This window comes from Amblyomma mixtum, chromosome 5, assembly GCF_055824585.1.
Source record: "Amblyomma mixtum isolate Tamu chromosome 5, ASM5582458v1, whole genome shotgun sequence".
Lineage (NCBI taxonomy): Eukaryota > Metazoa > Arthropoda > Arachnida > Ixodida > Ixodidae > Amblyomma > Amblyomma mixtum.
Window position 1 is genome coordinate 147,038,798 of NC_143016.1, and position 27,032 is coordinate 147,065,829.

At 51.4% G+C, this 27,032-nt stretch overlaps 1 protein-coding gene across 1 annotated transcript in view; it reads right to left on the bottom strand.

The window, feature by feature from the left end:
• Positions 1 to 27,032, bottom strand: part of LOC149344029 (glypican-5-like) — a 111,428-nt gene that overhangs the window by 50,461 nt on the left and 33,935 nt on the right. Inside the window, exon 2 of the mRNA XM_089546138.1 lies at positions 8,950 to 9,117. Within this exon, the coding sequence (XP_089402264.1) occupies positions 8,950 to 9,117 (168 nt within the window). The remainder of the gene's footprint in view (positions 1 to 8,949; positions 9,118 to 27,032) is intronic.

A 27,032-nucleotide genomic window follows, 5' to 3' on the forward strand; every position in this document is an offset into this window, starting at 1 on the left:
GGACCGGGCCTTCCCTGGAGACCTACCAGAGACAATCACGCATTTGTCACAAGCACGGCCCCGTTTGCCACGTCATAATATAATGAGCAAAACCGCAAGACGGGAAAGGCACGTTTGTTGCTCGGTTAGTGAAGTTATGATCAAATGAACAAACACCGACTGCCTTGAAAATGGACGCGAACGTTTCCTCTCACGTACATTTAAATGAAGACGCGGCGCAGAAACGCAACTAGCGAAGAAAAATGGCCTATTTGCATGGAAATTGGCGCGTTTATCAACCTCGCAGAACGCGTATAAGGCAATTTTCGTCCCCAGCTTCCCCGCGCGGTCGTGCATTCCCACGACGCCACCAACAGGCTGTTTCTCCTCGCCGAGTCCCAATGCATCCAGCGCTGCATGCGTTGTCCCCGCCTGGCTCGTCGCAAGGACGGGGTGCACGAATAAGCGGGGGTCTACTCTGCAAAAACGTGCGCGCATATGCAACAAAGGCGCAGCCGGTCGCACGGTCGCATCTCGTGAGGCACGCAACCGCAGTAACCACGCCGACCGGACATCCCGTGTGAACTCGAGAGACGGCAGAGGTACTTCGAGACGAAGAAACAGGTGGGAAGGAGCGAACCAGTCGTTCTTCCTATTCTTCACGAGGGATTACTGGCGGCCCCTCCCGACTGAGGGCCGGTGCATAAGCCCCGCGGGCGGCTGGTCACTGTGAGAGAATACAGCTCCGCGCTTAAGTCTGAGCCACACACCACCGCATAGTCTGCGCGAATGCTCCACGAGAATGGGCGAACGAGAAATATAGGCAAGCCCGCAGACGCTTCAGAGACGCGGCCGGTCGATCAAGGCTCACGCGTCTAGCTGTGACTCGCAGTGTACACTGTAAACAGAAAAGAGCACAAGGGGGGAACAAAATCCTTTAGCGGAGAGCGCTAATAGAGGGATTACTCCCTTTTAACTGCTATATAGGCGTATTCGTGTTTAGGTTCGTTTATGGGGTTTGCCGTCCCAAAGCGACTCGGGCTATGATCGACGCCGTAGTGAAGGGCTCCGGAAATTTCGACCACCTGGGGTTCTGCACTGACATCGCACAGTGCACGGGCCTCTGGAATTTCGCCTCCATCGAAATTCAGCCGCCGCGGCCGGGATCGAACCCGCGTCTTTCGGGTCAGCAGCCGAGCGCCGTAACCACTGAGCCACCGAGGCGGCATTCGTGTTCAGAGCGTAGGGAAACTGGCCTGCGGCCACGGAACGCTCGGGAGAAAAATCGACTGACGATTAGGATACTCCCTAACACGAAACTTTAGCGCTCCTTGATTTCGCGATACATGAGACAGTAAACTTGCGGGGGTATCCGTACCTCCTTGCTCCAAGCACGAAGGCTGTCTGTTAACGCGTTCACAAAGTCATTACGCAACAGCCGGCGCAAAGTAAGCACGGCCCCTCTCGCCCGCCCCCGCAGCACCCTCCTCGTCCTCTACTTCCCGCCTTGAGCTTCCACCTTTCTCTCTTCCACCCCTCCTCCGCCTTTTCATTCTCGCCCTCTCTTCACCATCGTCCTGCTTTCACCCTAACTGTGCCGGTTCGCCGTGCTCTTCGCTTCGGTGGGGATCTGCCGGATACTTTTTGCACATATCAGCAATCAATCTTCCTCATTCACACAGCACGCATGCATACGCTCCTGTTCACATACACTGAAGCTAAATAAAACGCAAGTACTGGGGCAGGTATGTACATCGAAGTGCCTTGCACACTACGACAGAGTGCCGGAGCGCGTCCTTCTCCAGTATAACTACTCCGAAGGTGTTGAAAAACTCGGTTTGGTTTGGTTTGGTTTATGGGGTTTAACGTCCCAAAGAGACTCAGGCTATGAGGGACGCCGTAGTGGAGGGCTCCGGAAATTTCGACCACCTGGGGTTCTGCACTGACATCGCACAGTGCACGGGCCTCTAGAATACTGTGCGATGTCAGTGCACGTTAAAGAACCCCAGGTGGTCGAAATTTCCGAAGCCCTCCACTACGGCGTCCCTCATAGCCTGAGTCTCTTTGGGACGTTAAACCCCATAAACCAAACCAAACCAAACCGAGTTTTTCAACACCTTCAGAGTAGTTATACTGGAGAAGGACGCGCTCCGGCACTCTACCGTAGTATGCAAGGCACTTCGATGTACACGAAAAAATTGAGAGGGCACTTTGGCTCTCTAAAGTGCTGCCACGCGAAAGCCTTTCCTGGCGCACTGTTTGTGTTCGCAGTAATGAGGTATGTAATGCGGTCACCCACGGACGCCTTAAACCCCCTGTCGGAGCGGACGGCAACTATTTTTTTATTAGTTGTCGTCTGTTCCAAAAGGGGGCGTCAGGCATCCGTGAGTGACCTCATTACCGCGAATCCGCGCGCTCTGACGTCATAACCATACCGACCAGCCGAAAAGCGTGAAACCTCTGCTGACAACCTTCTCTCGACAACGATGAGGCACTAAAGGCTTTTTTCCGCCTTAAAATGCCAGTTCCTGCCAGGGCCCTTCACTGGGCCTGCAGTATGCCTTAAATAAATAAATAAATAAATAAATAAATAAATAAATAAATAAATAAATAAATAAATACAAGAAACAAGCCTGACATGTGCGCCGTTCCATACACGCTGGACGGTGGCAGAACTTCCTTACGGCGCTGAAATCGCATAACCAACCCCAGCACTGCGTGTGCAGCGGCCGCGTTTCCAGCGCAGTCAACAGCGCCTGTGCCAGAGCAAAACGATGTCTGCAGTGCACAGTCACGATCCAGCACGAAAACGGAGTGCCGCGACTAAGTCGCGATAACTTCCCTGACACCACAAAACGAGGCAAAACGAGGCAAAACGAGGCAAAACGAGGCAAAACGCAGCGCTGTAAAGAGCGTTCTTTCCTTTTCCTCCCGGAAAGTAGCGGACTATAGCCACAGCAGGAAAGCGCGCGTTTCAACCGCTTCCCACGCAAATGAGCTGCGCCGCATCCGCCCGTGTGCACAGCGGGACAGAGACGGGCGGGTCGACGAGCCATGCCTTGTGAAGCCAGCTGACGGGATGTGCTCAATGCTCGTGCCGAAAATGCTTCAGCGGTTGGCTCTCGGAATCATCTTCAAGTAACAGCGCAAAAACAAGCCTCAGCGCAGCACTGATACAGTAAACTTTATACTGTTCTATGTGTCCCGTCTGTGTTTTTGCGCTGTTACTTGAAGATCAATAACCAACAAGCCCAAGCTGCTGTTCTGGCTCTCAGAAGACGAACTTCTGGGGCATAACCTTTACTCTCTCAAAGAACAACCACCACTCCCGTTGAGACCAAACGAAAAGCGACTTCTGCCACAGCTTAGTCTCCCCAAGGACTAACATTTTCTCAAGAGGGGGGGAAAAAGTGCAGTCGCTCCCATTTCACCCATATGTCGCTTTCAGTGCGGAGTGTGCATATAGAGTGTGGCCATGGCCACGGCCCGAATTTGCAACGAGCATTCACTCCGCACGCGCGTGTGTGAATGCGTGCAGTGGAAATGCTTTCATCGCACACTACACTAATTGTATTTAGAGCACACTCCGACCGCACTGACATGCGTTACGCGCACTGGCAACACCTGCCTTCAGAAGAGTATAAAGCCGCCGCGGTGGCTCAGTGGCTATGGAGCTCGGCTGCTGACCCGAAAGACGCGAGTTCGATCCCGGCTGCGGCGGTTGAATTTCTTTGGAGGAGAAATTCTAAGGGCCCGTGTACTGAGTGCGATGTCAGTGCACGTTAAAGAAACCCAGGTGGTCGAAATTTCCCGAACCCTCCACTACGGCGTCCCTCATAGCCTTAGTCGCTTTGGGACGTTAAACCTCATAAACCAAACCAAACCAATCAGAACAGTACAAAGTTTACTGTATCAGTGCTGCGCTGAGGCAATTGTTTCCTGACGCTTCCCGCCGTGGCCCGGATTGGGCCATCATTTCATTTAGCATCGGAGCAGCGTTTACCCAAAAACAGCGCTACACACGAGAGAAATTTTAGACGTTCAGAACGGAGCCTGCGGCGGCAACGAGTGTAAATTTGATGGACTGCGAAAAATATATACATATACGCTTGGAATTGAAACAGAAAATATCAAGGCCGGCGTTCAATTAAGCGGCGTATGCTTGTTCTTTCTTAACTTTCTTCTGATCTCAATTTTCGAGGGGAACTACCGAGCTTCCACCGTCTTCTTCTGGGAAGTCAGCGGCCGGTCGTTTCTCACGGCTTTTTAATCAAGCGCGCCGACGTGGCTCCCCGACAGCGCCGCCGCCTGGTGCCGTGCCCTTGCGAAATCATTTATTATACCCTCAGTTTCTGTCCTCTACAGCAGAGACTCAGCACGCTCCTGCAGACTTCTTACGCTAAGCGCGTAACGCTACTGCAAATTTCTTTAAATGCTGAGCGTCGATGGCGCGCTGAAGTGTGCGAGTCGACACGGCTTCCATTTGCTTTGTTTGTTTTTTTCTTAGTTTGAGTCCATTATCGCACTGGCAGCAGTAACCATGTTGGGACACAAACGTGGAGTATAACGAAAAGGTTGGCACTTAATTTGAGTGCTGCAGCGCAGCGTGCTACGCATGGAAAGGAAAATGGTTGACGTAACGTTGAGAGACAGGAAAAGGGCAGAGTGGGTCAAGGAACAAAAGCGAGTTAATGACGTGCTAGTCGAAATCAAGAAGAAAGGGACATAGAGAGGGCATGTAATACTAAGGAAAGATAACGGGTGGTCCCTTACTGTAACAGAGTGGATTCCAAGAAAAGGCGAGCGTAGAAGGGGGCGGCAAAAAGCCAGGTAAGCGGATGATGTTTAGGAAGTCTTCGAGGACAAAATAGTCAAGAACAGGACATGATTTATTGGAGGAATATGGGAAAGGTCTCTGCCCTGTAGTGTATGCAGTTTAGCTGATGGTGATACTTAGACGCAACCTAGGCATAACTGAGACAGCGTAAAAACCCATCCGCAGGGAAACAAAGGGCCTTGTCGGGCTTAGCTGAGCAGCAAATATGCGGACCATATTTGCGCAGGGGATTGCGTCACAGGCTATTAGCTTTGTTTTGTTTTTTTCCGATCGTTGTTTTGCACAATACCTGCGGCCGTTGAAACCGAGACTGACAAAAAATAAAAAGAAGGCATGAATACCGGGACGACGGCCCGTTCGGCGGCCAGGCCGTCTCACACCCGAAAGGGGTCGCCGACCGCGGCGGCTTAACTATAAACGGGTGACGCCGGGATTAAGAGGCGATCGCTCAGAATCCGCGGAATGCGGTTCTGCTCGCGCAAAGCGCCCAGCAGCGACACACGGGGGCGCTCCTTCCTCTGCCTTCATCCTCTTCCCCTCACATCGAAAGAAAGAGGAGAGAAGGAAAAGCGGCCGCGTAATCTCTCCTCCCCTCCCTCGCCGCGTGCCGAAGAGTTCCTTGATTTGTCGGCCGTCCCTTCTGCTGCTGCTGCTGCCACGGCGGGTAGAGTCGACCGTCCACTTCTTCCCCTCAGTTTGTCCTCCGTTCGTTTTGTCAGCCCAGGCATGGGGCGAGCGTGTTATCTTAATTCCGACATCCCGCGACGGGCACCGACTCGATCCCACGGAACGCCGGCGGCTGCCTGACGGACTGCTGCCGCCCTTCCGAAACCCCCTCCGAAGAGGAGACAGCGCCATCATCCGGGCTAAACTGGCATTACGCGTGCGCCGCTTAAGCCCCCCCCCCCTCTAACGCCACGCGGAAGTTCGATTATGACGGAGCATCGTGACGCCGTGCTAGCTGCGCGGCACGGGTTTGCCGCGAACTTTATCTGCCTCCAATGGGAGCAAACAAACGGACAAGCAGCGGCACGACGGTCAAGGAGCCGGCCTTGTGCTCTTCTTCCCCGACTACGCCGTACATTTCGCGGCAGGGCCACGGAAAGACCTGTTCGACAATGCATGCTCTTTCATGGAGTACCTTCGCCTGACAGCGGCGAAGAGTTGAGCTTCATTGTACCGATTTGTGCGGCATTTCCGCGTCGAAGGAAACTCTCGGGGACATCGTGCAAAGCATCTCAACTAAACGTTTACCTCAGTCGACAAAGTTGGCTGAATGTTTAAATCTGCACTGAAGTATTAACCAATTGGCTAGTAAGAGAATTCCTGGAGCCGGGATTCGCTCAAAAAAGCGCGCTAGGCCGGCAAAGCCTGGCACAGCGCCAAAACGGAACTGCACTGCCGTACTTGGTCGCCGAGAACCGACGGCAGGCGCTATACCTTTGCTATGGAGTCCAGGGTAGAGAGAGGGCAGACAGGTGGTTCCATGACACATACAAAGTGAACATGGGACGGGAGAGCCTCAGTGAGCTTGCCAACGTTAGAACAAGAGGACTTAATTACGAAACGTTGGTATGCACCGTGAGGCTCCTCCCTACCTTGTACATTTTGTGAGTACCTTTGCTATGAAGAGCCGACGGTGGACAAGTGGAGAAGGTGTGCTCCTAATGTACCGAGAAGACTTCGTCCTCCATCCGACAGGAAGCACTGCAGGCGTGATGTTATAAACCTGCACCCGAATTTCAGCACCACAAGCGCTTCTGATCTGCGTCCTCATCGTCAACCTCGGAACAGCTGAGTCCATTGTACAAGGGCTTCTTATCTCAGTGCCATCCTATTTCTCTCACTTGCAATAGCCGCAGCAGCATTATCTTAACAAATGGCACAAGCTCATCACACCACCTATCTCTTGACTTCTCTTGCAACCCGTCCATTTGTTAACCAGCTCTCCGCACTTCCCCGTCTTCCTGTGCAACTCCATTTTCTCTACTTAACTTCAGCTAAAACACCCTCCACACAGGTATGTTCTCTAACCTGCGCTGCGTTCAGTTTCTTAGCCGGTAGTGACAATTCGCCTCCATCGAAATGCATCCGGCGCGGCGGGTATATGACGTCACTGAGCGCCCGCGCGTCTCTCTGAAGGTGCACACAGGCCCCAGTGCAGACCTGCCCGGCCAAAAGCCGGTTCGCGAGCCACCTCCCAGCCACTCGCTGTCTGTGAATCTATGCGAGGAAGGAGGACGATTCGTCTTTTGCCAGGCTTTCCGCTCTTAATTCCCCCCGTCAACTGGAAGCGCAGGAGAGATACGGTGTTTATGTGGAGCGCCGTGATCCACGGCGTAAAACGTGTTAGTAAAAAAAAACCCAAAAAAAGCTCCACGCGTACTAGTCCAGGACTTAACCCTTTCGGGCGCTGTGTATGCAATTCTGTACGTCTCTCATAGCGTTAGTAGCTTTGGGACGCTAAACCCCATAAACCAGACCAAACCAAACCAAACCAATTCTGTACGCAGCGAAAAATGCCCGGAGAACCAATCTAAGTGGATCATGTAGATGAAGTCACCTCATGGCGTCGTTGCAACCTGCTCACCGGACTGTGAGAAAACTGATTACCGTGGCAATTAAATTAATGATCGGTCACTCGGGAAGAACAACGTGGGTCGCACAAGTCCCACTAGTGTCAGCAGCTGTCATTCTAAGGCAGTGGCGCATCGCTTAACCGCTGCTGCAGGAGCTCTATGAGGACTTCCAGGGATCTATGAATCTATGCGGAAAAGGGGAGCTTACCCGACAGAATGTGCCCGTTTGCTGGGGCGAACGAAAGAGACGACATAAAGGAGAACGAAAGGGAAGTGGTCACAAACGTTGTTACCAGAAGCTTGCTCCCTCAAAAGACGTTTCGATCATCACAGTGCTGCACAAAACGACTTTTCCAGCCACATTTCGTAAAGCAAATTAAAGGCGCGCCCTGGAGCAGTTGCCGAAGCAGTGTTGGCTGCCTGAAAAAGCTAGAGGCCCTTGAAAAGCTACACCTCTCAGCGATGCAATCCGACATTTCTGCACGAGGTTTTGTCACATCGCAGGGCATGGAATGATTTTGAGTTTGCTCTTTCTTTATATTACCCCGCGAACTTGAGTATCTCAGCGCAGTTTGATTCCTCTAGGCTCTCAAAAATTTGCCCAATTCGCAAACATTACGCATACTCCAATGAGCTTTCCTTCATGAATGTAATACAGTTTTTTACATTTACCCACTGAGGGACCATCAGCGCCGGGATAGTAAACTCGAGAACATTTAATCACCTGGGCGTTACACGGTTAGCTAAGCGTTCGAAAAAAAAAACCGAAAAAAAAACCCCGAACGGTTCGTCAAGGACACAGGGCAGCGTCTCACCCAGCCCCGATACAAAACGCGACACCGTGCTCGCTTGTCTCACGCAACGCCAGTCGCTACAGCTTCACGAGCTCTTCCAAGGATGGCGACTCGCCACGACTGCAGGCGGGGTCACTATCGTCTAATGAGCAGAAAAGGGTAACAGCAACGGGCTCTTACTGCTCCGCTGTTCGCGCCAAAAAAAGAATTAACGCTCTTCCAACAATAACCAATCTATCATTATGGCACCCGATCGAATCCAACTGCTTCCCGAGGCCCGCAAGTGGCCTCATTAGTCTGCCAGACGCGAACGGTTTTGTCCGGCTACTCGCAATTAGCGTGAAGTACGGCAGAACTAGAAGGCGAGGGGGGAATTCCCTCACCTAGCGCTTGCTGTCAGCTCCTTCTGCGCCGATACCTGGGGCGATGATCGTTATCTCGCAATCTCTATACTCGATAACTACCCACGATAACAGCATTCGCCTAGCTTGACCATACGCATACATCCATCACCGCAGGTTCAGATGGCCAGATAAATGGCGTTGCTCTGGGCAAAGACTGGTTGCGTCGCCATGAATTACCCAATCAGGACCCTTGCATGTAGCAGGACAGAAGGTGAAAAAGAAAAATGCAAGGACAAGCTCTGCGGAATGTAAACGGTTCCGAGAAATACGAAGCGTCAAATGGGGGCACATCGGTTAACGCGATTGCCCGCAATTCGGGCCCCAAACTGAGGGGTAGTCGGGAAGGCGACGCTCACCGCGGAAGAGCACCAGGGTGTCGTCCAGGAAGCGACGCAGCGGCGCCGTGGTGTCCCTCAGCCGGAAGCGGAAGTGGTCCCAGGAGGCCTCGCGCAGCCTCCGCTCGGTGTCGCGCGTGCAGCACGAGCTGGACGACGACGCCAGCGGACACAGCGTCAGGGGCTCGCCTGCGAAAACCCCACCAGAACAGAGGAGAGGTCAGTGCAAGCCAGCAGTGGTAGTCGGGAGAAGGTGCAGCGTCACCAGAGGCTGCTATGCACACAGCTACTGTGTCCTGTTCTGACATCAGCAAACTTTGGTTGTTCCCCTAACAGAAAAAAGTTTTATACAGTCTATAGAGTGTCTATAGTCTTCTGTCTATAAAGTCTATAGACTGCCTATAGACAAATCCTAGAGAACAGTCTATAGGCAATACAAGTGTCATAGACAGTCTATAGACAATCTATAGATTTATGGCCATACACTTTTAGTAGACTTTTGTCTGTAGACAGTCTATGGACTATGAAAAGACAAAAAGCAATATCTATAGGAAGTCAATAGAGTCAATAAGAAGTCTATAGATTGTCTATAGACCATTTTTATAACAGCGTTAATCACAATTGCACTACTGAAATCATGGTGTTCCCATTAGCGCGGATAAAACATTTTTCAGCCAAATATTCTACTGCTGGCCTTTCTGCTCGCTCTCTACTACGGGTCTCGGTGCCGTTAAGGCCGACTCACAGGACGGACCCTTGGCCCGGGGAGCAGGCGCCACTTGTGGTCCCAATCTTAATCCGCTTATCGCTACCTGCAGAGGCGAACGTGGGAGGAGTGGCGATAAGCGGATTAGGCAGGCCATCCTCATAGAACCGTCACGTGACGCCTGTTTCTCGGGAGAACGGACCCTCGTGTGAATCGGCCTCTATAGAGCCCGCAACAGCGTTTTGTAATGCATGTTTAGGTAAATGCATGCACGGCGGAAAATGCATTTAGATCAACACATTTGAAGATAATTTCGCGATAAACGGCGAGGTACTTAGGAGGTATTCAGAAGTTGGGAACAGGAAGCCATTTACAGAAACCAGCCAATTACTTAAAAGGCTGTTGAGAACGTCACTATTGCCGTACAATGTTTGAAACGGAGACCACGTAGGAGCAGAGCCAGCAAGTCTGTCTCTCTTTTGAAGCACATAGGCTTCAAAACAGATGCGTTTTTTTTTTTTTCTGAAACACGGTAAAAGACAGACGTGCATAAAAAAAAAAGTTCCCGCATGTACAGACAAGTTGGTTCACGATTGAAAAATACAGGCCGCGCGAAAGCGATAACGACGAGCGAAACCTATAAACGGCAAGACTGGCAAACTGAATTCTGCCGTTGAAATCACCTGCCTCAAGTCCGCAGTCGCCGAACTGCAGTCGTGCTATCAGCGTCGAGTGAAACGCAAGCAAGAAAATAGAAAGACCAGTTGCTAAACTGGAAGACATTATGGCAGAATACTATAGCGGTTGATTTTCACATCGAAGGCGTAAAGGCAGCTCTTTGAAAGTGTTAATGAATCGGCCGCGCCTGTATTTGCGCTGCAGCCTGCAACGTTTTTTTTTTTTTTTTTGTGCTCGCGTTTTAGTTGTCTCGTTTGGGTTTCATTTCACCCTGATGGACACGAACAGAGCGCGAACGGGAAGGCGAGCGCATAAGCGTGCCCTCCTTATCTCCGCAGTAGAACGGAGTATCGAACGTGTGATTGCAGATGTTTGCCTTGTTTTGTTTGTTCTTTCTACTCTTCGTCTTCTCAGAGTGCAAGTGCACAGCGATTGCTCCACGATTATGCAGTTAAGACAAATGTTTCCGAAAGCAAATCCACAACTGATATTAATCGAAAATCGTTGCTCCTTTTCGCGCTGCCAACCTGAAGGCGATGGAGTTCCGATGGGCGCGGTCCCAGTGCAAAAATACGTCGAGCGCCAGCGGCTGCTATAGAAACGTCACGGGTACCCGCGGCACCACTCGAGGCGCGCTCACAGGCGACACCTGGCGGCGCGGAGTGCACGCTGCAGTGTGTTGTGCGCTTTGCTACACCACTGCGGTGGTCAATTAAGGAAATCCCCTGACATGTTTGTATTTCTCTCCTCTTTACTAAATGCGCTAAACAGGTGCCTCGAGGCAGAAACCACATCCGCAAAGTCATGCGGCTGCTTTCGAACGTCACCAAGCGTGGCAGGCGCGCGAATTCCCGGATGTCAGCGCACACGGCCCAAACCCGATCCAGTGTTTTACGCTCCTGTTCTATAAATCAAACAAACGTGAAAAGCACAGACGGGCAAAGGCATCTCCCTACGGGAGCGGCCGACGTTCACGACAGCGCTTCTTCAAGTCTTGTGGGCGGCACTGAACAACAGGGGACAAAATTTGTAAGGTCGCCCGGATATCGAGTGTTTCCGCCTACTTCGCAAAACCAGGAAGCGTGTTCGTCGTGTCTAGCGCCTTACCAAGTACGTTCCCGTAGCAAAAAAACAACAGCACAGCGCAGTGACCAACAAAAGGCGCACTGACCATACCCAGTTTAACCTTCCACTACCGACATTGGACCGCAGTACTTAGTACAACACCACAGCGACCCAGAGAGCAAGCAGCAGAGACGCCTCCGATCGGACGTTATTAAATACCCGAGCCTTCCCCCCAACCGCACGCTGCGCTTCCAGTAGACCGCGCGCACTGGTTCCGAACGTCACTCACAACGCACATGTGCCGTCCCCCTTTTTCTTCCTCTAGTACGCGCGCGATCTGCAGCGGGCGCGAAGTGAAGCACCGGCGAAACAAGCGGCCTTCGTTTTGTGCCGCCCACTCTCTTTTTTCTTTCTTTCTTTCTCTTTTTTACGTGCTGTTCTTCTGGGCGCGTGTGTTGTAGGCGCACTCTCGCACTTGGCGTCGGCGGAGCCGCCCAGTCTGCTGCCGAGGCGAGCGAACGGGGCCAGACGGGAACAGCTGTGGCCGATCGGGGCACCGTCTGCGCCCACATATATACGCGGCAGTGCTGCTAAACGTGAAACGACGCTGCACTGGGCTGCGCGCGTGTCTGTCGCGGAAGCCGCCTTAACAGGCACTGCTATACGTTCACATTCACCCCCACCATGCACCCAAGGTGGAAGCATATCCTTTCGGCAACTTTGACTGACGAAACGTGCTTCCTGACATTTACACCTTCGTGTCCCGGGGAACCCATCGCTCGTTGTTAGGTTTTGAAAAAAGTGCGTATCATGCTTTGAATACACTGGATTTTTTTTTTTTCGAAACTTCCGCCGACGCCTTTTTCTTGCAGAAAAGACGCTCACACTCTCACCGTATCTGTAGCAAGGAATGCCACTTGTTATGCATTATGTAACACTGTATTATGTAACACTGTATAATGTAACGGTATAATGTAACTATAATGTAACTATAATGTAACACAGACATGAGGCGTCAATCAAGATGTCGAGAGCTCATCTAGCAGAGCCTTCGGAATTCCTTTCTCATATATGCCCCTTCTCTTCGTCGGTGAGCGACACTGAGACCAATGTCTGTTTCTCCTTTCTTTTTCGATTCCAACAATTCCGAGCCGCAAACAAGACGATCCGCCTCATTCCCCACAATTCATCCTCTCCCCAGAAACGTGGTCTTTGCGGCTAACGATAACACCCCAGGCTGCACAACAATGTTCACGGCTTCTTTGACATTCGCCCGACCGCCTGACTACACAGACTCATTTAACAATCGCCAAGCACTGTGACCTTCACAAGCAGGAGCGTATTAGGATCAAACGATGGACTACGTTCCTCGCCGCGGCCAGATTTGCTTCCTGCGAGAATGTGCGCTCTGTAGCGACCGAGAACGTTTGAAGAGTTGCCGAACAGTGAAGCCAGCCATCCGTGACGCCGGAGCATCTATGTGGGTATAAACCGCACGAGGGCACCACCATCGCTGCCCTAAGTACACCCTGGAAGTTTCAGTGCTCTCTTCACTGCTAGGCACACGTGCCATGCGGTGAAACACTCCCGCCAAAAGGGAGAGAGATGAGCGCGGTCCACTCGGACCATTTAGACAGCGCGTTCCACTCGAGCAGTAGGCGAATGAAACCGAGTGGTGCTTCCAGCGTCGTATCGAGTGCCAGTGACAACAAGCGATGAAGCGGTTGAATAATTATCGCTGTTTTACGGGAGACCAGGGAGCAGCGCTTTCTTATCGCAGCCTCCAAACACTAGAAACAATGCGTGATAGACGCGCCGCGTACACCGTTTCAGTTCTCTGGCGCCAACGAAGAATATAGAAACAGTGGGAAGCGGCTCGCACGACGCACGCAGCGCGCTGCCATTTGAAGTACTGCACTCTACGCGCGCATACTACTGCGAGGCCGACTTGCAACGCTGCTTCAAAACACTCGACATGAATGGATCCTCTACGCACACGCGCGCTGCTCCGATCTCTCGACGACGGTCGAGACAGGCGAGAGAGCGCGTGTGTGGGGGAGGAGGATGACTCTGTCCATGTACTACATACAGCTGCGCCGTCGGAAATTGGCCGCTTTTAATTCTTTCTCTTGTTTCAGCGCACTGCGCCCCCGACGGGAGGGGGGCGACGATACTGTTCTGCCACAGCCGCTGCAACGCCACGGCGCATGCGCACTCATCGGGGCCGATGATCCCGCCCCAGCTGAGCGAAGCAGACAGCCGCGTCGGACGGCTGCCACTGTCGCCACATCTCATTGGGGGCTGCACGGTGGGGAAGCGCACTGCACGCAACACTGCGTTTCCCGCAGTTCTGCTGCCGCTGCTGTCGTTGTTGTTGTTATTGTTAGTATTGTTGTTCTCAATGGTGATGATGATTACCTGTGCTCCTCCTCTGTTCTGAACCGTTACCAGGTTTTGTGTTAGCTGTCCCAGTGCCGCGTGGTAAAACTGCGCGCGTAAACATGTTGCAACCAAACGTTGCTGAGGGCGCGAGCCGAACAAAGCGACCTTGAGTGACATTTTGCCAGGAATTCGAGACTTGTTGCAGAGTAACACCATGTTTCAGAAGGCAGACAAAGGGCAGCTCATTATGCGCTCGGGGACAGCGAGAAGACGCACGATTGAGCGATGTTCGTTTCAAATACGGTCGTGGTTGCACAGCGGCTCGCATCGACTTGTTCCTGCTGTGCTCTCACTTTGTGCCAATAGCTTTGTTCAGTAATTACCGTCCTTGTGGTTTGGTAATGTTACATCGGCGACAAAGCTTTCGGGATGCTGTGCTCAACGGCGGTACTAATACCTTACAGGCGCATTGCCTGTTCTTTGTTACTATCACTAAATGCACTGCAAATTTTGCACGGGTTCGAGTTGGACGCGCCGTCCAACTGTTTTTCATGCTATACACGAGCAACAACTTCGTCTGTATAGATGCAAAGCACTAAGCAAGCCGCCGCGGTGGCTCAGCGGTTATGGTGCTCGGCTGCTGACCCGAACGACGTGGGTTCGATCCCGGCCGCGGCGGTTGAATTTCTTTGGAGGAGAAATTCTAGAGGCCCGTGTACTGTGCGATATCAGTGCACGTTAAAGAACCCCAGGTGGTCGAAATTTCCGGAGCCCTCCACTACGGCGTCTCTCATAGCCTTAGTCGCTTTTGGGACGTTAAACCCCATAAACGAACCAAACCAACCAGCAAAGCACTAGCGAGAGCGTTGCATATATACAGACGAAGTTATTGCTTGTGTCTAGCATGAAGAAATTAGAGCGTTGGGTCGCAGACTTATCCCGAGGAACAGTATTGCCACCTAAGTCCACCACCACTGTATACCTGGCGGGCTTCACGACGACCGTATCGCCCGGCCATCCACCGCGTGGCAGTTTAAAACGGGGAGCGGCAGCTTTCGGCGCCGTCAACAGCGCGGTGAACGGCTCCCGTCGCATGCCCACTGTAGTACACCCCGCCGACCGTGACTTGATGTGTGGGCGGATCGCAGGCGCCAAGGTGACTCGACTGGTTTCCCCCCTCCCTGTTCTGTGTGCATAACCAGGCGTGGTTTCCGATAAGAAAAGCAGACAGAGGCACAACACTGCGAGTAATGCTCGCTCGCGTGGCAAACAAGCCGGCAGCCAGAGCGGAACGGGTCGGCGGCAAGGGCGTTCGCCTTGAACCGTGACGATGCCTGCTGCTGCTACCCCTGCGCCAACGGAGCGTATACCCTTGGGTATACATACACTAGAAGCAGCCGCTCCTTGCCGCGTCTCGCCGAGCGGGCAAAGCTAACGACGTTAATTGACGGATTTTAAGCATCTAGTGCCTTTAAGAAGCTTCCATTCTGCAGGCAAACTCAAGCCAACATCGTTCCAAGAGTGCACCGAAGCCGAAAAGCCGACACTGCGATTGCATCGTATCATTTGGCTTGTTCGCCTTGTATTTGACGCCCACAGTTTACAGTCTTTGTCAGAAGTAACCAGGCTGCACGTTTTTCTTCTCAGTCGTATATTAAAGCTGTTATGCTAGCCCTCAAGCTCCAAATCTCTGTATGGTAACGAGAAGCCCTGTTCCCACCTTCAAAGAACTTTTTGATCTTCAGGGAAGCCGTGAGGGCTCTGTTATACGAATTAGAAGCAACCCATGGAGCCTGCTTACTTGTGACAAAGACTGTAAAGGTCGAAGCGGTATGAAGAAGAACACGCGGGCTAATAGCGAACCTGTGGCGGCTGTAAACACTGAAGTATGGCTGTTAATTACGCATGGCTCTTAATTATGCACACCGAAGTGCTCTTTTGAGCGCGCATTCCGACTTTAAAACTGCGAGAACTGCTTCTAAAAATTTTCACTGGTCTTCAAATTATAGGCATGCCCTATACGCGTGCGGCGAGGCGTGCCACTAATGTTCAGAACAGCCACAGGCGCGCGCGATCGGCCCGTATCGCCATGGGCTCGCGTGTTTTTCGTATTTCTGCGACGTGTAGATGCTCCCCTGCCGCTCTTTCGCGCAGGTGCCCTTTCGGCTCGGCGTTCGGGCAGACATGCGAGGTAATTAGTTGCAGACAATGAATGCTTTCGGCGCCAAGCACTTCCACCGGCGGCCCACCGCCGAGGTCGGGGGAAGAAGTGCGATATAGCGCATTGTTCGCTCCCGATCGAGGCATCGGCTCCAGCGTTGCAAGGACGAATTGGCGCAGTGAACGAACGGCGCGCTGAGCGGCCTCGGCGAAAACGGATACACCATACACATTCGGGCCACCTGGTTCGGCATGAGCAACTCTTCAACGCCACGTGGCGGACAAGGACGACCGGAATCGTTGGTGCCTGGACCACGGAGAGACGACGGCGAGTGACTACAGCTGAAGGTGGTGCGAAGTTTGTTTTTTTTTTTTCGTTTTATTTTTGGCTCACAAAACATATGCAAACCAAGGATGAGCAGGCAAGAGCCGCTAGAAGCACCTGACAGAAACACAGTTAACGAAGAATAAAGAAGTTATCGTTAAATAAATAAAAGAAAACTGCAGAAGAACGAAATGCGGTGTGAAGCGCCACCTAAGTGTCTCCTTGGTAAAGGGGGCGCCTGGAGTCTTAAATAACAATAAGAATAAGAAGAAGAAAAAGAGAAAGAATGAGGAAAAGAAGAAGAAGAAGAAGAAGAAGAAGAAGAAGAAGAAGAAGAAGAAGAAGAGAAAGAATGAGAAAAAGAAGAAAAGGGAGAAGAAGAAGAAGAAAGATGACTGGTTATGCGGTAAGGAAACCGCGGATACTGTCTCTCACTAGGGGTGTAAAACCGAACCCCGTCGTAAAGAAGGGAGGAGCTTTAGAATAAGCGGGCACTTGAACGACCAGGAGGATAGGGGAATAGCGGGACGCCAGTGCGTATGCGCAGAACCATAACGCCCCTGTCCTGCGCACAGCTATTCCCCTATCTCCCAGACCAATAGGGACCCGCTATTCTGGAACTCCCTAATGAAAGAGTCGGCGTAGTGGGGGGGGGGGGGGGGGGGGAGGCTCTGGACTAATCGCTTGTTCTTTGTGGACCACTGAAACGTGAGTGGACGGTAATTTATGTCACGTGTTCCCTGTGGTAGCTATTGCTGATCGCGTCTCACATAAAACGACACGCACTCAGGGCGAGTATACCCACGGCTTCGCCTTTCACGCCGCACTCCAATTACAAAGTTACCTTATTCTACACAGACATTACTCGGATTGTTTCTCCAATGTAACGCATGTGAGGCTAAGGATAACGCGCTCGTTTAACTTTCGGTGCTTCCCATTCCACTTAAAGGTGCAATGCTCCCATCAATTAAGGACACAAGGAATAACCACTGCCGAGTAGAATCCCACACGGCTTTCAGACATGCCTAAATAAAAAATGAGGGGCACCTTATACAAGCGGCTGCACTCGTATACAAGCGTCGAGGCAGTTCTAAAGCCCGTCGAGCGTGTCGAATGGCCCTGCGAGCTGTCATAAGCGGCCGAACGCGCCCGCGTTCCCTCTCCTGGAAAAGCTCGTCGAAAATAGCCTTTCCCCTCACCCAAACCGTTTTCATCCTCTCGCCGCAACGACATCGTCCGAGTCCCCGCCAAGTCAAGCACGCGGTACGAAAACAAACGCGAATAAAGCCGGGCTGCCGACAAACCCACTTCTGCTCCGAAACACCGGTCGTCGACGTCGCTCGGTGAGAAGACCGGGAAGTTTCGGGCCCTGCTAATGTCGCGCGCGGTCAGGGAGAACCATCACGCCAGGCACGCGCGCGCAATACGCGTCAGGCGCACGCGACGGGCAGACGCTGCACCGCATTGTCCCCCCTCCCCGGGCAATTAGCGAGAAGATCGCGCAGGCGCCCCCTAATCGCCGACCGACGCCGACACTGGCCGTCGTAATCGGTCCCAACCCGGGGGACACGCGCCACCCGGTCACAATGAGGACGACCATCCGCCGCCGCCCACACGGAGACTGGCCTTACCTTCTCTCCCTTCCCCTCTCTCTCTCCAACTCATTCGGCCTCCCCCCCCCCCTCCTTGCGGGCCACCCTACTCGGCGCGAAGCAGCAGCGGACGCACGCAGTCATCGCCGGCTGTTGCATTCCGGGAGGACGATGATGATCCGCGCCGCATCACACCCTCCTCTCCCCCCCTCTCCTCCCATCCTCTCTTCGGAGAAGATGCGATGAGTGCGCCATCCCCCCCGTCCTCCCCTCCCCACCCTGCTGCTGCTGACCTCACTTCACCTCACCTCCTCGGCTCCTCCTGTTGTGTTCTTTCATTCCGCGCTCCTTCTGTCCATCCCTTAACCAGGAAGCGAGAGAAGAAGGTGGTGGAATCCGGAGAAAGAGGAGGAGGAGGAGGGTGCAATCCGCAGAGGCGGCCGCGGAGCTTAATTAGCGCGAAGCCCCTTCTATTTCTCTGGAAGGATCCCCCCCCTCTCCCGCCACGGGGAGGAGGGAAAGGCCTGATTCACGCCTCTCGTCCGCTGTACACACACGCACACCAAGCGCCGGGAAAGAGTAGTCAAGTGGTTACAGGCTATTACCGGCCGGCATAGCTGGAATACTCGAGATGGTTGGCGGCCGCGGCTGGGAAGGGATGCGGCTTGGGTTCCGCTCTTAGCAACTTAGCAAGAATGCCGAGGTTGTCTGACAAAATCGCCCGAATATAGACGCCGTATAGTGTAGATAAAAACAGCAGAAACGTCACTGTAACTGCCCCTTACGGCGAGGGCAAAAGAAAAGAAGTGATAAACGGCTGCTTTCGATACATACGAAATAAACGAATATCTTTTACATTTGCGGCATAGAAATGATTGTGCACGTAGTACTTTAGACCTTGAACAACATCAAAACAAAAAAAAAACTGTTTCAGCTCCGCCGGGCAGCCGTACTATGCCGGCATATACTGTAACGCATTGCCATTGCTACCGCATAGTCGTGCTTGCTAGGCACATTTGCCGTACGGTGGTAGTTGGCGTATTTACAGTACGACCATGCTAAAACTCTCTAATAGTTGCAATATTTTCCCGCGCTTTCCTCAACTTCATAAGCTTCTGGCAACTTAAGAGAGAGCGGTGGTTTCAGATGGCATCGGATGTTGCTAACCTCATTCAATTTCCTCCTCTGCTTTTGGTGCTCCGTTTCTTTTATCGTTTTTATCTTCCTGTCGATCCTATTTCGTTTCTTCCGTCGTTCTATAATGTAACCGCTGCACTGGCTCAATGACGATGTCGCTCTGCTACTGCGTACAATCAAGGTCCCGCGTTGACGATCGCCGCATTGCGGTGAAGGCGAAACGCGAAAACTCCCGTGCTAACATTGCGGGGGACGAAACGGATCCACAACCCGAACCCTCGAACGTTCAAACCTACCCTCAAACCCACACCCTTAATATGAATGGATTTAAGTGTTAGCTAACAATAAGCTACAGTCGGACAGGACAGAAGAGCGAAGCGACAACAAATGCCTCTCAAAGGAGCCCCTGCAGTCAATGGCCTCGACCGATTCTCCCCCCCCCCCCCCCTCGATTGATACCCTTGGGCCTGCTAGTGTGAAATCACAGCAAGGCGTCATGAAAAACGATCGACGCCATTGACTGGAGGGCATCCTTTGGAGAAGCATCTGCAGCGGCGTTCATGAGCTGTAAGCGACTTTAGCAGAAACACCATCGCACTCTTGGCAGAGGAGACGGGATCTCTGAATAGCAGAAATTGAACAACGCCGAGCAGAAGGTGCCGGGACAGGCACGACAAGTGGAAGTGTACGAGAAGTGCGTCCGTAGACAGTCACCGCTTCGTCAAAACAGCGATATGAAATCACGCATTCGTCAAGCGGAAAGCTGAGCCAACAACAGGGCGTGCGAAGCAACGGAGAACGCCTAAATCGGCTCCGGATGCAGGCGGCAGCGGAAGTCTGCGCCATCTCTGCCGTCGCTTTTATTTTCTCCGGAAGGGAGCTTCGAGGCAAAGTCTCGTGGAGTGCTCGAAATCGGCCTCTGGAATGTTATACCGGTGCAGCGTTGCCGCTCCCTAGGAATAAGAAACTCCCAAGTGACGGTAAACGGATGGCAATGCGTATAATTGAAGGCTCACTGCCGTAACGACTGGTCACAGAGCTATAGGTGTTTTAAGCTTTACTACGTCACTCATTAAATCGGTGCACAACGCCCTACGTCGGCACCGTTTGACACAGACGATACAGTGTAACAAACACCAGTTACACATGTCCGAAGTAAGTAAGAAATTAATAAGAGCAGGAGATTATAGTGATATGAACTGAATTCCGAGCGAAGGAAAGGATAGCATAGGGAGAGCTGAGGATTCGGATTAGACGGGGAGGGTTTACGAAATATGCTGTTACTGGTCGGCCGCAGCTGCGCGGATAAAAAGAGGATGAACGGGAGATGCCTCTCTACAGCCGTGATCGTAACCGTGTGATGGTAATGGAGAAGACTATAATGCAGTATAAATGTTCTCATCAACATTGAGCGGTTTCAGTTCGTCGCCAGTGGATTCTCGCAGTCTTCCACAGACAACATAGTGGCGGTAGCTGTGACGTCACTGAATACTTCCAATAGGACGCCTTTGCTCTGTTCGACGATAGTCTTCAGACTGCTGCCTGCGCCGGGCAAATATTGCTGCACGCATAGCACCGGTTTATGCAGTCAAGTGAACAGCTGTCAACCGTGGCACCTATACAGTAACATACCGCCTCGTCGTCATTCTTCTCCTACAATGTACTGCGCGATGTTTGGACGCTGGTGATGAGCGGACAAATGCTTCCTAAAGCGATTCTCCGGGGAATCGTGGTTCCAGACATAACAGTTGTTCCACGACTACCACGCTATGCCAGGTCTAATCTCCCGCTCCTCGTAATCATATAGGTGATGGATCCTGAATGGTACACGTTAAGACCGAACCGCATCCAATTCGCTTCCAGGCAACTGCCCGACTAAGCCTCCGCTATCAAGAAAAGGAACAAGCTTTAATTTCTGGGGATATTAGTTGTCTTTCTCCCCCCGCCCCCCATCAGCACGCATGCTCACGCAAAAAGAGTAAGATATGGCTGATCACGACTAGACGCAAGCAGATCTTTTTGTTTCCTTTTCTGCGCCTGGTTCACCAAACCAAGAGTAGTTGAAATGGTTTGGTATATTGGGGTTTAACGTCCCAAAGCGACTCAGGCTATGAGGGACGCTGCAGTGGAGGGCTCCGGAAATTTCGACCGCCCGGGGTTTTTCAACGTGCACTGACATCGCACAGCACACGGGCCTCTAGAATTTCGCCTGAAATAAGAAATGTCAAAAACAGCCTGCAATTGAAGTATTTGAAGGTAAAAAAATAGTAAAGTAATTTATCTATTTATTTATTTATTTATTTATTTATTTATTTACTTACTTACTTATTGATGCTGATTGGCGGCACTGCCAGCTATATCAGCCCAGGCGATATTTGAATGCTGAAGTGTTTGTTTTTACCGCCTGGATTGCCCACGTCGAGCGCGACCAACGTTTTCCTTCTCTTTTTTTTTTCTTTATGGGCACCCACGTGTGCATGCGAACGGCTCGGCACGACGGGTTCTCAGTTCGCGTCAGTCGGAAACCGCGTTGCGAAACAACCATGTCGCGCTTGCTCCGCGGCAGAGTGCGACGCAGACGTGTCGCGCCCCATCTGGAGGAAATTGCGCAATGAAAGCTCGCCGCAGCGACAACCACGGAAAGCACCGCTACCATGTCTCTTTTCGCCGATCTCCGTATAGATCGCTGGGTGGTGTTGCTTCGCTACAGAACCACTATTTCACTAAGCTACCGTTAAATACGCTCAACGCCGACCAGAACGTGACGACAATTTTAACTAAGCACTTCCATCTCGGCCGCAAGAGCGCCATATCTAGCGTGCTTTATCTGCATCGAGGTGGAACGAAATACGCATTTTTCCCGAGAATTTCACCGCGGATAAATCCAGAACCAGGCCAGGGGCGGCTAGTACCAATCCGAAAACTGCAGGCACCCGGCGGCACTGGAGATCGAACCCCGTAGCTACCGCGTACGGGATAACGGTACGTAACGTCAGAAGCCACCGTTAGAAACGGAATGGCGAGATACGTCGATACACCACGCGACACACCTCCCGACGGGGATGCGGTGGATCGCGACAGCCTACGAGCGCAATAGGGAACAATCACTACCCGCAAAAGAACATCCGTAATCGGAGGGTCTCTTTGCCCACCTTCGTTAAAGAGCGTACTTCGTTACATCCGGTTTCGTTCACCTCTAACCAGGCAACTGGGCCGCAATAGCGGCTGTTACCCTACCCCTCCACCAGTCGGCCAAGCCTGGTCGTCTCTCAGCAGGACCGTCGTGTCTGTCTAGGCCGCGACGGCAGCCACAGGCACAGGCGACGCGTAGCGACCCAGCGCGAGAGGACGCGTGGGCATGTGACACGAGCAGCTCCAGCGGAGGGAGGGGGGGGGGGGGGGGTGTCACACTCGTGACGCAACGGTCTGCCGTCGGGGGACGGAGAGCGGGACGACAGCAGCCGGGCGGCATGAGTGTCGCGGCGGCGCGCGACGGGACCGAGCGGGACATCCAAGCGCGCCCGGCGCACCGTTCGTCGTCGTCGCCGCAAGCGTTGCCGATCCAACCCTCCTTCCTCGGCGAAAGAGCACTCTCTCCTTTCGCTTCGGCGGCGCGCTAGAAACGCGATCGTCGTCGCCGTCGCTCCCAAGGACACCGCCGTCACTGGGCGGCCCCCCCTCCCCCCGGTTAATTGACGCGCGGCGGACGCGAGCGCGAGCCCGGCGCGCGCCCCTGCCGCGGGAGCGTGTGACTGCTGCTGAGAGGAGGGGGTGTGTGTGGGAGGCGGCAGGAACTGCCCCGTCCTCGGTCCGCTCGTCTTGCAGCCCCTTTTGTCTCTCCTCGCGCCGGAGGAGGAGGATGGATGGATGTGGGCCGCCGCAATGCGCGCCTTTTGAAAGAGCAGACGCAGCGCGAGTCGCGCATATCTCTCGCACCAAGCGGTGTCGGCTTGCAAGCACGCCCGTGATATGCAAGCCGACGACGGATGCGTGGTGCGCGGAGCGGCACTGCACGGCGCGGAGCTAGTATCGCGACTGGCGGTGCCACGCGGATACACTATCCAAAGGCTGTCCTCTCTTTTTTGGTTTTTTTTTCTTTCGTACTCCCTCCGGCACGTTCTGTCGTTCGTCCTTCCTCCGCCATCGACGACGCGCAGTCTGGCGACCGCTCCGAGCGACAAAACAAAATCCTCCGACTCCGCACCTGGACTCTGGCGCAACTGGCGCGCAACGGAAGAGGGAAGCGCCGCAGAATATCGCAGTGGAGACGGTCAGGAAGACAGGGATGGCGTTCCGATAACCCCTAGCGTCGAATAAGCAGTTTCTTTTTCTTTCAGCACAATGCTGAAAAGGTTTGATGCCATGCACTCACTCCTTGCACCAGTATAGGCAGCAGTGCCCTAACGGGACATGTACAGGTGCACACAATAACAAACGGAGCACACTACTCTGCCCTAAGTGACGCCACGTGTTCCCTGGCAGAAATGAAACAAAGCTGTTTGTCGTTAAGAAGCCGCACTAGTGAATACCACCAGCATGCACAAATTATGCCTACGCATTTCAATTACGCAAGACACAAGGTGAGTTACAAGGGAACAACGTGTCAACTCTTGTCAACGGACATAAATAAACAGAGCACGCTTTATTCCGCACTAACTGCATTCGCGCCTTCCCTATCGGACATGAAGAAATATTATTTGTCCGTGAGCCTTTACAATCGCGTCCGCTATAAACATTCACATACCAGAGCTGCCAGTTACAATTACACATCGCGTGAAAAGTGTTAGAACGCATTAGCATGCTCCGTATACTTTTTGTCCGCAGCTGTACATGTAATCACTAACTGTAACTGAGACTGGGGTACTTAACCTGTTGTTAAATCTAGACACAAAAAAGGGACCAGGACCAGACAACATCCTAAATTCCTTTCTAAAAAGATACGCCGAATGGATGGCTAAGTATTTGTGCTTACTCTTCAATAAATCCCTCGCAACATGTACACTTCCAAAGGAATAGAAAATAGCCAAAATTATTCCGATACACAAATCAGGAAACAGGACAGATGTTTCTAATTACAGACCCATCTCTATCACCTGTTCAGTGTCTAAAGTACTCGAACACATCATACTAAAACACATAACAGTCTTCCTTGAAAATGAAACCATACTCTCCCCATTTCAGCATGGCTTCCGCCAAGGCCTTTCGACATTAACACGGTTATTAGAATTAGTCCACAACTTATCCCACAGCATAGACAGACAAAAGCAAACCGATCTAATACTATTAGATTTTTCAAAGGCATTTGATCGGGTTACACACATTAAACTAATTAATAAACTAGAATCAACTCTAGGTCATGGCTCTATAGTTAATTGGATTAGCAACTACTTATCAGGCAGAACACAATTTGTAGAAATTAATCATCAAGCCTCCCACGTAGTAAATGTTGTGTCTGGTGTACCTCAGGGTTGTGTCTTGGCACCTGTTCTTTTCTTGATTTTTATAAATGATCTGACGACTAATCTCAACGTTAATATACGACTGTTCGCCGATGACTGTGTAATTTATCGCGAAATTAATACATTAGAGGATCATGAAGCTCTTAACAACGCATTACATTCTATAGCAAAATGGTGCACTGACTGGCAGATGACACTCAACGCTACTAAATCTGCTGTTATGACAGTTTCTAGAAAGAAACATAAATCCGACTTTCGGTATGCTATAAATAGCACACCACTTACTGTAGTGACTAATCATAAGTATCTTGGCGTACTAATAACCCATGACCTCACGTGGAACGCTCACGTGGACAAAATCACCTCAACAGCTTTGAAACGACTCTTTTTTCTTAGACGACGCCTCACATTAGCCCCTTTTCAAACTAAGCTTTTAGCCTACAATGTTTTGGTTAGATCTGTTCTCGAATATGCTAACGTCGTTTGGTTTCTTTATACTAATCAAGATATAACCAAACTTGAAGCCGTTCAAAGAAAAGCAGTCAGATTTATATTTAACAAATACAAAATAACCGATTCGCCTACTGAATTAATGAAAACTGAAGGAATAAAATCATTGCAGACCCGTGCAAAAGTCGCACGACTAAAACTCATGTTTCAACTAATAAATCGACATCTAAAACTCGACACTACTAAATATATTTCCCTTTCCGAAGCAAGATCAACGCCTCATAAACATTCGCATACATTAAGTGAGTATCATTTCCATACTAACTGCTTTAAAAATTCCTTTTTCCCACTAGCAATTCGAGAATGGAACAGCCTTGATCCATCTATTACTAACTGTTCATCATTGACAAAATTTAATATTGCAGTTGAGAGTATGTCATGTTATTAGTTATTCATTCCTGGTTGCTTGCGTTCTGTTTATTATTATACCCATGGTTATTTGTTTTTTTATGTGTAAGTTTTTTTGTCAAACTATGCAGTGTTACTTAAACTAAACACCTATACTGTGTTAATGCCTTTGCAGTGTAGGATTATAATATTTACTGTTTACTTATTGTCTGCGTATTATAACAACTAGCAATGTTTCAACATTTTGTTATTCTTTGTATAATACTACCGACATTAGCCTTATTTTATGCGTTATTTGATTGTTTTCGTCACAGCTCGGTTGTATTTTCGTTTTACCGTTTGTTGTTTTTCTTAACATGCTGACCAGTTGAATGTTCCAATTATGCTTGACCGCGTTCTGTTAACCTTACTAAGCCCTCCTGCCACAATCCCAATTGGGATTAGCAGTATTTGTAAATAAATAAATAAATAAATAAATAAATAAATAAATAAATAAATAAATCTCTGGAACGTAAAGTTTCGCAACCGAGACGAATAGCCAATGACCTCTTGGCCAGGAGGAATACACCGAGTCCGTGGACAATGAAAACGGCTACCCGACCAGTCACGACTCTACTTTGTTATTTATGGAGCGTTCAAAGGCTCATATGGAGCTAAAGGCATCATGCGGTAAGCGAAGCATTCCAAAAGAGCTTTGTTCCATGCGAAGTTCAGAAGTGGAGGAGTTTCCTGGGGATTCTTTCAAGAGGCGCTGTCGTAAACCCACGGTTATATATCGGTAGGCGTTTCGCTCATTTCCCGCACTTCGCCGCGAAATCGGACATCGATGATAGCTGAGAGAGGGACTCGCCTTTTACGCAAGACGTGCCGCTCCGGCGTGGAGGGTACGGAGGTAAAAAGAGAAGCTAGAGAAAATGAGGTAAACAGCCTTTCGGAAACTGCTATACGAGAATAGGGCGTGTTGAGATGGAGCGGCATTTGCATTCGGCTCCCACGTGTTCCCAAGCACGAGTAAAGAACGGAGACAGTTTACTGAGCCGAGTGGAGGCAAGAAACTGCATAGGCGCACGCCTTTACCTTTTTGAGCAAGGCTCGTAGGCCGCATCCCCGTTTACCGAAAACTTTCGTCAAGAAGATGCCTTCTTGACTTTATTTTGTGAACTTGTGATGCGTTCTGGTGGAGTTGTTGTTTTTTTTTTTTCGACCATCTTCGGCAATTCGTCGCGCGCGAGCCAACCTCAGGGAAAACCATACGTCTCTACAAGGGCTCGGAAAGTGCTTCACCGCAGTTTCTCGTTTTTCCGGTGCAGCCCTTTCCCGAGTCTGAACAGCGAGCAGGCAAGATCCGTAACTGTCGTACACGGGTGCGGGGCGCAGAAAGACTTCCAAGACACAATAGCGACGGACAGCAAAGCCTGCATCTCCATCAATGAAAAGAAGCATATATATACCACGCAACCGGAGCAAAAGATAAAAATGAGCAAAGTGAGGCAACACGCAACGATACCTCGCGCTGCCCCCTCGCCCACTTTCCGTTCCTGCGCGTCCGGTATGAAAGATGACTTCGCGTACGTGTTCAGACCTGCATCTTTCCCCCCACACCTCCATTGGCCTGCCTGACCGGGGCGCAGCGCGGGCAGGTGTTCCTGCTACCGGAAGCGGGCATTCCCGGCATTCCCGCCAGGTAGAGCGACTTTCCGCCGCTGACCGCAGCAGCATGCAGGCGCGAAAGAACCGCTTCC